Source organism: Balaenoptera borealis (genome assembly GCF_965194805.1).
Source record: "Balaenoptera borealis genome assembly, chromosome: 12".
Classification (NCBI taxonomy): Eukaryota; Metazoa; Chordata; class Mammalia; order Artiodactyla; family Balaenopteridae; genus Balaenoptera; species Balaenoptera borealis.
This window is the reverse complement of record NC_138869.1, coordinates 9,025,514-9,036,782: the sequence shown is the minus strand read 5'-3', so window position 1 is coordinate 9,036,782 and position 11,269 is coordinate 9,025,514. Positions and strand designations below refer to the sequence as shown.

General features: G+C 46.7%; 1 protein-coding gene across 2 annotated transcripts; it reads right to left on the bottom strand.

The window, feature by feature from the left end:
* Nucleotides 1-3,934: 3,934 nt before the first annotated feature.
* On the bottom strand, nt 3,935-9,859 carry MKRN2OS (MKRN2 opposite strand; the record flags this gene model as incomplete). 2 transcript variants are annotated; one of them, XM_082345915.1, is made up of 4 exons in its annotated part: nt 3,935-4,296; nt 5,093-5,255; nt 6,254-6,303; nt 9,458-9,859. In XM_082345915.1, the coding sequence occupies 4 exons, from the start codon at nt 9,754-9,756 to the stop codon at nt 4,056-4,058; spliced, it is 753 nt and encodes a 250-aa protein (XP_082202041.1). In that variant the 3' UTR covers nt 3,935-4,055. The 2 variants fall into 2 exon arrangements, with proteins under 2 accessions (XP_082202041.1, XP_082202042.1); XM_082345916.1 differs by lacking the exon at nt 6,254-6,303 and having other exon boundaries at nt 9,458-9,515.
* Nucleotides 9,860-11,269: the final 1,410 nt, after the last annotated feature.

Here is an 11,269-nt window from a genome sequence, read left to right as displayed (position 1 = left end):
CATGTGGGATCTTCTGGGACCAGGGCTCAAACCCGTGTCCCCTGCATTGGCAGGCAGATACTTAACCACTGCGCCACCAGGGAAGCCCTCATTTTCTTTTTTTAAAAAAAAGTTGCTCTTTACTTGAATGTGGTTTTTAGTGTTCCCCTGTGGGGAAAGTACTTAGGCTAAAAAGAAATTAAATGTCTCTCCTCCCCATCACCCACCTCCCGTTTATGATTTTTCCAACCGAATTGAATTTTTAAAAACCTGAGTACAGGGACTTCCCTGGTGGCACAGTGGTCAAGAATCCATCTGCCAATGCAGGAGACACGGGTTTGAGCCCTGGTCCAGGAAGATCCCACATGCCGTGGAGCAGCTAAGTCCGTGTGCCACAACTACTGAGCCTGTGCGCCACAGTTACTGAAGCCCGCGCACCTAGAGCCCTTGCACCACAACAAGAGAAGCCACCGCAGTGAGAAGCCCGCGCACCACAATGAAGAGTAGCCCTCGCTCGCCGCATCTAGAGAAAGCCCGTGTGCAGCAACGAAGACCCAACACAGCCAAAAATAAATAAATGAAAGAAAGAAATTTATTAAAAAAAAAAAAAAAAAACCTGATTACAGACTCGAATAATTATCCCATGAATGTTAACTTCCTTAAGACTGTAACTGAGGCCTATTTCTAAAATGGATTGAGAGAGATTTGAATCCATGAGTTTATCTTAAATCTTTGGTTTTTTATATATAAGCTGAAAATTTTTAGTCTTTTTACCATTTTGTGAAATATACGGATGCCTCAGTTAAGAATACATGATATGGAAAAGCAAATTTGTGAAGTTGTTAAACTAAGGCAGTACTTGTTATTTCAAAGTAATTCGCTATCATTTCTTTTAAGTGAAAGTTTTTTAGCATTTAAAAATTTTTGGAATCTTTCCATTTTCAGAAGCAGTATTCCAAAGGTAGATATTCTTCTTCCTAACGTTTAGATGGCACATTCTGATAGAGTAGGAAGAGTGGAATCAGAAAAACCTGGGTCCAAGAGTCCAGGCCTACACTAGGAAAACAGTGGTGACCCTGGGAACATTGCTTAATCCCTGTGAACCTCAGTTTCCTCAGCTGTGAAGTGGGGATAATTACTAGCTCCTGAGTTTGTGTTGCAGACTAAATGAGATGGTATATGAAAGGATCTGGCACATTATAGGTGTGCTTTTTTTCCCTTTCAGATGAACCAAAAGTGTGATCATTGACATAATTATTTCCTCTAGGAAGTAAAAAGCCTAGTTTATGCCCTGGTAGGTAAGACAGTGGAGGAGAAGGAGGTGACAGAAAAAGTTCGAGGTAAAGTAGTGAAGACAGCTCTGGGGATGGGGGAGGGGTACCGTGGTAAGCCCTTCCTGCATGAAGGGAGCGAGGTACAGCCATTGCGGGTGGCTTCCTGTTTTTGTAATATTGTTCATTGGGTTTTCCTGGTTATAAGAGTAATCCATGCACGCTGTGGAGGCTTTGGAAAAATGCCTTCATGGGGGTTAGTTTAGTCTTGCGAATCGCTGACTCTGAGGCAGTCTGTGGCCTTGCTGCGAACGGGAGCCCAGCCGTCCATCATCCCAGGAGCACTGACGGAGACAGATGTGTGCCCAGGGCTGCGCTCACCGCTGACGTGAAGGAGTGCACTTGGGCTGCCGGGTGGACCTCTGAGACTTCATCTGGGGTTGGAGTTGGTGCCAGTGCTGAGGATTCTCAGCTCACATTTCTGCAGAACTGAGCCACGTCGCCCATCTGTTTGTGGTATTCTGATGCCCCATTTCCTTTACTGGAGTAAAACCTGTAGGCTGGTACTGTGGTTTTGTGAGCAGGGCATTTGTAGCCTGCTGAAGTGAAAGAAGAAATACGAGGCCGACCGCTACCAAAGGCACCCCCAGGGTGTAGAGCAGCCCCGAAAATAGGGAGTGGGGATTGTTAAAGCTTTGTTTGAAAATCAAGGTCATGCAGCAATTAGAGAAAGTAGCATCAAATTAGCGTTTCTAATATTAACAATTCTTTTTTTTTTTTTTTTTTTTTGACTGCACCGGGTCTTCGTTGCTGCGCGCGGTCTTTCCCTAGTTGCGGCCAGCGGGGGCTACTCCTTGTTGTGGTGCATGCGGTTCTCACTGTGGTGGCTTCTCTTGTTGCAGAGCATAGGCTCTAGGCGCACAGGCTTCAGTAGTTGTGGCACGCAGGCTCAGTAGTTGTGGCTCGCGGGCTCTAGAGCACAGGCTCCGTAGTTGTGGCGCATGGGCTTCGTTGCTCTGTGGTATGTGGGATCTTCCCGGACCAGGGCTCGAACCCATGTCCCCCGCATTGGCAGGCGGATTCTTAACCACTGTTCCACCAGGGAAGTCCCAACAATTCTTATTTTAATTGTTTTATGACATGTTTCTTATCTCCTGTTCATATTTGAATGCTGATGGAAGTAGAATGCTTATCTTCTCTAATGATGGCAAATTGCTGACCCAGTTGCCCTACACCCTGCGTGCCAGTGGTCGGTGTTGGGTTGCTGGGTGCTGGAGGTAACTGCACGGGCTTTGCAGTCAAACCTGGTCTGAACCCTGGTTTTGCCCCTGGGTGCCTTTGGGCAAGTCCGTTTCCCTTGTCATCTGTAAAATGGGCATGATGTTAGTACCTACCTCACAGGATGGTCTTAGAGATTAAAAGGGAAGAGTAAGAAGTGTTTACTCTGTTGTGGAGTCTTTTATGAATACGCGTTAATTGCAGCTGTTATGATTACTAATAATAAGGTAAAGAACTGGACCAGGGAAGCAGAGTCCTAAGACAGAGCGTGAAGAGAATGGGGCAAATCGGAATATCCCCCAAACGCCACACTCCTTTCATCTTTACCCGCTGAGGTCTTTATGATTCCTTGAACACACAGAGTAGCAGGCAACTTGTTTAAGGTGGTCTCATTTTCTAGGTAGGAAGTTTTGTATTTCTTAAAGAACAGTCCTAAAACTTAACAAATGCAAATGTTGAGCTGCCTGCATTTTTTCCCACTGAAGTCGCTAGTGTGAAGCACTGACCAATGCCTCTTTGGAAACAAGCTTGAAGGATCTGTAGCAAGTTTTCCGAATATCTTTATTACTAAGTAACTATTGCTACCTTGAAAGATGGGTTTGGTTTTTGGAAATTAGACATCATTCAGTGCCCACGCTGAGGAATAAGATTCGGTGGATAGTATATCACGTTTGGTCAAAAACAAAGAGTTCTGGAAGCAGTTTCCAAAGAGGAATCCTGAAACGTTTTGCTCACTGGCTATTTAAAGTCTGATTATTTGGGTGTAAAAATTCTAATGTGCTTGTTAACAATCCTTGTGGTTACTCATCTCCTTCGTCCCCTTCCTCCTCCTGAAGGTATTAGAGAAAGAAGACGGACTTTCATCGTGTCCTTTCTGAATTCTGCACCTAGAGTGGGCAGAGGAGGTGATTCTCTGTGGTAACTCCAACACCCCAACTCCTCACCTCAGGCCTGGGAAGCAGGTTGATTGAGGAATTCCCAATCCTGTTTGTGCGCGTAGACACAGAAAGGCTGACTCAGGAGGAGTGCATATGGTTCCTGGCTCAGATTCTGAGACCTTTTTTCTTTTTTCTTTTTAATTATTATTGATTGTCAAAAGGTTACCATGTGCTTTTTATATAAAAACAATGAGGTGAAGGCAGTCATTACTTCATAAACTGTAAGGGTCTCTTCCTACAAATCCCCAATTTCTGGATTCACATTGAAAGGTGAATTTGTTCCCTAATTAATTTATAGGAAGAGTTCTCATTGCTCTGTGAATAAAAGATGCTGCCACTTTATGCTGTAACATGGACCCCAAACTACTGTGAAAAGAATTTTAGTTGTGGTGCCTACAATTTTGAAAACCCAGGGCAATTTTTTATTAATTTCGTAAATTCTTACACTGCAGTAAGCTGAAATATGCGTAAAGGGAAGCCATAACTCTTTTTTATTAACCACAGTTTAAGACACGTAGAGGCCCAGTAGCTGTTCCAGGCAGGAACCCCCAGACAGCCCTTCCTGTCTGCTCTCAGGCGCGATGCGCACTCAGCACGAGCCGCTTCCCGGACCTGGGCCTGTCTGGGGACCAGGAGGGTCGATGACGTAGAAGCCGTGCTCTTCTATCATGCGGTAGAGCGTGATGTACTTGGAAGCCTTCCTCGTCCTCGGGATCACGAACTTCTCTGTGAACTCGTCCCGGTCCAGCCGCTCCTCGCCCTCTGTGGCCAGGACGCAGTTAATGAACCTGAGGGCGTAGCTGTAGCAGTTGTGGTGGTCTTCTTCGTACCTTACGGAGCAAGGACGTCGAGAAGACAAGGCTTAGCCCTGAGCTGCCCACGGCCTTTCATAATTTTAATCTCGCTGCAAGCTGGGCCCCCATGTGTGCTGGCCCCCTTGATGACAAAGTGTCCAGAGGTGTAGTTCTGAGGGACACTTGGCATCTAGGGCTATTTCTGCTTGCAGCTTAAGTACAGATAGGACTCACCGAGATGTCCAGAGTGGTGACTCAAGTTGCATATAAGCCCCAATTTGGGGAACTTAATTTCACTGAAATTCTAGATTCTAGAAGTGGAATTCCATGTCTGAGTTTTATGATATCCTACAGTGTCTAAACTTATTTCAAGGGAAGCATCAGAACAATTTAAGTCCACAAGTATGCTATATATCTTCTACAGTGATAAGGGGGCAAGGAATCGATAAATTAATTTCAAAATTGCTGAAACTTAAAAAGGGGGGAGCTTTAGATAGGTTTACATTTTGAACCTCATTTAAAATTGTTTTAAGGGAATATAATACTGTGGGTTTTGCTGTACATATTATTAAATGTCGAGTGTGTAAAAGAGTCAAATAAGTACAGTAACTAGAGTACTAAGTTCTGGTCCTTTCAGCTCTTAGAGTGCTGTGGTTCTATTGGGGAAATGTGTGCTAGCTCACCTCTGCAGAAACCCCAAGTAATTCAGGCCCTGCTTAATTCTGTTACAGACGCTACCATCTCAGTACAGGCTCAACATGAAAGTCAGTGCAGCGTAGCGTCCTCTGTGAGCTGTGATCGCGCCTGGTGGTGAGTGAGGGCGCTGTCCTACCTGTGAGGCAGCCAGGCCCCCGTGGTGGAGAAGTCTTCCAGGTACTGGTCCCACTGGTCCATCAGTCCGAACATGCCGGGCTGCAGGAGCGGGACGCTCACACTCTGCTCCCAGCCCGCTTCGTCTCGCTGCACACCGTGCACCGTGTAATTATACACGACTCCTGCCGCCAACACCAAAATCACACAGAGGTGTCAGGGGAAATGCACCCCGGTGAACGTGACAGTGGCCACCTGGTAACTGCACACAACAGGGGCCCAGACGGCACTTCCCGATTGCCGTCCGAGAGCTCTCGAACCTCCTCCTCCAGGAAGCCTCTGCCTCCTTGCTCTCAGCACCCGAGGTTGTCCCAGAGAAACGAGACAGTAATAGGTGCTGGGGTGATCATCTCCAAATATTTTTTTTGAAGTTCTCTATCTACAGAGGCGTCCGTCTCATTTCCTTAAATCAGCAGTACATGTCTCCTGGCAGACTGGTGCAGAGTTGACTGCTCTGCCAGTCACTGAGTTCAAAACCCAGTCCTAGGTTTCTGTTCACTGTGTCAGTTCTCCTGCCTCAAGGGAGCAGCAAGGGCTGTAATCAGACTTCACCTGTGGGGCCTGATCGCAGCCGCAAGTGGCTGGCCTCGCTCACCATTCCCAGGCCTGCACCTTCCTGCTGGCGGCACTCCCCAGGCCTTTTCCTGCACACTGTGCCCTCCAAGCTAAATCTGGCCAAAGGAACCATTTTATTTAAATGTGCTGCTTTTCTGATTTTTTAAAGCAAACTTTCGCAGGCCCTACCGCACGTTCAGGTGCTTTGTCCCTCCAGTTTATCCCTGGTGTTCCTGCCTGGCCCCTGGAGACCCCGGAGTAGGAGGACCCAGTGGCAGTGGGCTGAGTATAGCATTGGGAGCAGAGGGTCTGCTTCTAACACAAGATTGAGATCTTGGACAGCTCAACCTCTCTGGACGTCTGTTTCTTCCTCTCTTAAAAACTAACAAAAAACATACAGGTTTGCAATGTTTTTAATGTTTTCTCAGCTCTTGGCTGAGAAAACATTAAAGAGCTTTCAGATACTTAGTATTGTTAGTAATGTTGCCACAATACTTTTTCTCTAGAGATGCTGCTCTCTTCTAACCAGGTATTGGAGGAACTTTTTAAGCTATGAAAGTGCACTTACCTTTTGTGTTGGTTATCCCCACGTGAAGATCAGACCTTCCGTCATACTCCCTAGAAGAAACAAGAGCGTTTTTGCCCTCTCATTTGCACACAGCAGGCGTGTAGAATTGGTATTTAAAGTGGGAGGGGAACAGTGGGCCTCCCATCTTGGCCGGTGCCAGAACTCGGCGCCAGAGGCCAGGTTAGTGGAAAGGCCAAGAGTACATGTGAGGTAGAAAACAGTGCCCTGCACCCCCTCTGGATTTTCTTGGCCCCCGCAGTCCTAAAGGTGAGTGTGCTGGAAGGCCAGCCCCGCTGGAGCGTAAAGTCAGCATGACGCCTGGCTCTGCGGCAGAGGGGCCCACCCGGCTGTCAGCTGTTGAGGAAGCTCCTGATTCTTTCCTCCTCAAGTGTGAGAGGGCAGCCTGTTCCTCAGGCCAGCGTGGGTGAGAGGGTCCTGAGAGCACCTCAGTGGGCTTCTACCTTTGAAACTAATATGGTCTTGAAGCCTGTGGCCACACTCACTTTTCCTGGACAGCCCTTCTTTCCTGAAATTATTCTTCCCCCGAGACTGTGCATTAGATGTAAACTCCAGGTAATTTAACCTCTGTATATGATCCCAGGCCATCACTTACTCGCCCTGAGACTTTCTCACCTGTAAGATGGAAATAGCATAAGCCTCCTAGCAAGCTGGTTGTAAGAATAAATTGCCTATTGAGTGCTACCATGTAGAGGTGTCAAATAAGTCAGGTAATTTTTAACTGACGAAGCTCCTTTGTCAGACCACAGTTCTGAATGTTCGGTTCCTCGTTAAAGCAAGCAGTCCCGGGGTTTACAATGGCCAGGGACACAAATGGCTGCCCCACCTCTTCAGAGCAATCCCCCCAGGCCGTCTTGTTGCAGCCACTGTGAGTTTTCTGAGACCCTGTGGGTTCAGAGGTTGAGAATGAAGCTGGGAAAAACAGTAAGTCTTGGGTGGCCGATCACGGTGCTGGACCTGGATGTGTGCCGTCCCAAGGTCACTCCCTGCATGTACAGCCTCTCTGTTTCCTGCCTAAGTCCCAGGCGTTCCCTCTCACTCCTGCTCTCCTCCCTCTCCTTCAGTTATTTCTCAATCATGTAACGTGTCAACTACGGGCCTGTCATTTGAAGTGAAGGGCTAGTGACACAACGGGAAAGGAGGTCCCTGCCTCACAGAGTTTGCTTGCTTCCAGAGAAGACTTTTTTAGTTTAACAAGTTTTTAATAGATTGAGAAGTGTTACAGAAGCATGTGATGGGGCAGGGCCAGGGCCACCCCTATCCCATATGATAGTTTTGTACAGATTAAGAAAAGGTGCCCCTTCTTCCTGCAGATGCAGCTCTGCCCAGGTGCTGCCCAGGGTGAGTGGAATGCAGGCTGAATTTCAGTACCCGCCACTGCCTTGGCCAGGTGCCTTTGTGCAGTCCACAAGCTGCACAACCCTATGTGGCAGCCCTGAGGGATCCTCATCTAGTTAGATCAGAGCCTCCGTGATTCCTCTGAGTCACTGCTGGTTCTCTTATGAAGTAGATGAAATTGTCTCAAGATGAGTTGCGGGAGTTGGTCCTGAGGGTTTAGAAACAGGATGAGAGGGAAGAAAATAGTCTGGAACTTGGCCTTCGAGGGACTGGCAGGCAGGGGGCTACTTGGGTTCTGTGGATCGTGGCCTGAGTTCCTGAGGGGAATAGGAAGATGCCTGAGCACACGATGCATTTCAGCACCACCACCTCCTTTCTGCTGCTGCCGAGGGAGGCCAGGCCTGCTCGTGTCACCACCACATCACAGAAGAGATGAATGCTTTTCAGGGGCTAGCCTGAAAGCCTACCGCGTGTTGCGGCATTTCTGGAGAGCAGGGCTGCAGCTTGTTCACTATGACATCCCTAGCATCTCCCACACAGAGCTGCTCAGCGAGGACCTGTTGAATGAACCAGCGTTACAGGAAATGAATTCTGAATTTTCACCTCTGTTCAAAAGCTTTCGGAATCCAGCCAGTTACTAACTCCAAGTTAGCGTGCATGAGGGGCCTTATAAAACAGTTTGGGCTTCATGATTCTGGTTAAGGTAGAAATGAAGGTTCTGCCAGTCACGTTCTGAGCTGAGTATGAAAATATCGGGAAAGGAAGGAGCGTGTTGGTTCATCGTCGTGCCTGGCACCCGGGCCAGCTTTATAGGCCTTTTCGCTGACCCTCACAACTCTGCAAGGTCAGCGGGTCCTCGTTTTATAGGTGAGGAACCAGAGACTCGGAGAGGGTCCTGGAGCTGGTCTGAATCGGGGTAGGAATGGGCGGCTTCTTGGCGTATAAGCTGCACGGTCCCTTCTGCATCCCGCTGCCTCCCCGAGGAAGGGTCAGGAGTGCAGACTGTTCTGCCCCTAGTGTTTGACCGATGCCTTGTACGCACGTCGGTTCGTTTCATCCCCATAGGGACTGGAAGGAAATTGATTAAGGAAGTTAGTGAGCAGGGAAGTAGTCAACTCCAATTTTCTAATCCCAAACCAGCACTAGAGGGCATGAGGGACTCAGGAGGGTATGTTTCAAGGAGGCAGGAAGGTCTGGGCATCAGACCATGATGGAGTGCACGACACACTTCCCAAAGCTCGCACCATTACTCATCACTGTTCTCTTGAAACCTGGCTTGTGCAGGGCCAGTTCCAATTCCACCTGTAAACTCAGGACTCTAAGAAGGCACCATCCTTTCTTTTGATTTCTGAAATATTTCTTAAAGTCAGGTGACATCTACCATTGAAACAGACCAGCTCTAGTCTCAATTTCATGCACCTCCATGCAAAATAGTCTGTACGTGGCCATTCTTCAGGCTCTGCGCAGGGTACCTGCTTGTCACAAATGTTACAGACTAACTCGAAGTAAAGGTATTATTTTGATGAGATTAGCTGCTGGGTCATTTTCCCAGTTAGCCTCTTAGCACAAAATCTATGGGTAAAAAAAATCTCCAGGCTATCGATTCCTCTCTCTTAAAATTGTATAAGCAGGTTTGACCTTCGTATATTCTTGCACTTATCATTCCAGGAAAGTATGCAGCCTTCTATTCTTATGAAACAAAAAGGCCTACATTTTAGGATTTAACACCAGAACGCTGAAAAGATTATCCACCAAATCTCACACTGTATATAGCACGTTAGAAAGTTTAAGTGACTAAAACAGAAGGAAAACTTTGCACAATCCAATGCAACACATAAAACACTGTACCTAAGAAACGTCCCTTGAGTTGGTCTGAGGAGGAATGAACACTCTTCTTGATGCCCATCGGTAAACGGGTTAGGGATGCTGACAGGCGCTTCCTCCAGCTTCCTGGGGCCCACGTCCTGCCGGCAGAGGGGGCAGCATGGCGGCACGCTGAAGCTGTAGATGTACTTCTGGCAGTGGTTGAATTTGATGATAGGCTTCCCGGCCTCTGGGCGCTGCATGGCTTTCCCCTCCTGGGCAAGGAGGGGCGTGTTTCCCGGGACTTCCTTTTCCTCATTACGTGGCCAGCAAATGCCCTCCATCCGAGTAACCTGGTAACAGTGATGTCATTCTGACTGGTGGCTTCGGAAGCCAAAACAGCTAGGGTTAACCTGTAACCAGGCCTCCCCATAAACAGGTGTCTTAAAGAGCCAGCTTCATTTGCGCTCACAACGTTTCTTTGTAACCTTTGTACATTTTCCTCCAAAGCCCTACCTTTCTGTGAAACCTTCCTCAGCTTCCCCCAGCGTTCCCTTGCACTGGCAGCGCTGTATTTGTTTCCACCAGCGCTGTTATTTAATTTGTCTGTGAGCTTCTTGGAGTTAGCGACCCACATTTACTTTTGGTCTTCTAGAATAGGTTATATCGGTTGGGTTTTGGATAAATAAATGGAATCCTTACTTTGAGGCTATTTTTCTTTTGATATTTTATATTGTAGAAGGACTCTTGCTCATAAAAAATTAACAGCACAGGGATAGGGATAGTGGTTACCCAAGGTGGTGGGTGCTGACTGGAAGAGGGCATGAGGGGGGGTCTGGGGTTGTGCTGATTCATTATCTAAGTGTTGATTATATGAGAATATTCAGTTTGTGAAAATACATCAAGCTGTACATTTTACTATATGCACTTCATGATTCTTCAGTTTTAAAATAATTTTAAGCAGCTGCATGAGGATATGTGGAAAGAAGGGTAATGCCCCCGATTTCTCATAGCATTTTTCCACCCACCATATTGTACTCCCGGGAGAAAACTGCAAGGTAAAATAAGTGAATATTTCCACATACTTTCTTCAAACCCCAATGTTGTTTTACTGTATACTGTTTTGAAATTTGTGGTTTTCTCTCATCTTGGAAACTTTTTCACACTATCAGTTGTATAGGTCCAGCTCAGCCTTGCAGATGCCTGCAGAGGAATCCAAAGTTTGGTGGCAGCACACTTTACTTAGCCAATCGCCTCCTGATGCCTGTGGTTCCAGAGAAAAGCGATCGTAGAGGGAAGACCCACAGAGAAGGTGTCATGGCAGGTAAAGGCGCTTCAGAAAAGTGTTTCCTAATGTGCATTTAAATAAGCTACAGTATGCTGAAGTGCAGAAAAGCACATATTCAGTGTAATAATATGGAATGACGATCAGACTCACAGCAATATAAAAGACCTTAGAAATCATTTCAGCCAACCTTCTCTTGTTACAGTGAAGGCAGACAGGTTATAGCTAGACGCCCAGCTCAGGTGACAAGGATCTGAGATTGTTCATTATTAATATAAACCACCGCTACTGTTCGATTGTTTGTGTGACCCAAGTTACTTTCAACTGAGAATATATTCATCTTCATGACACCAATACCAAGAGGTATTTTTAGTCCTATGAAAAGAAACAGAGGAACCATGCCTTAATAAACATTTTTAATACACTAGCATTCTTTTTTTTAAATCGTTTCTTGATCTTTTCAGTGAACAGAGCAGGGTAAAAAAGGTACACGCATACATGCATACACATAAAGATTAAATGCTGTTTCCAATTCAAGTTCAGGTCTAGTGTTTTTACTTTATCTCTTCTAT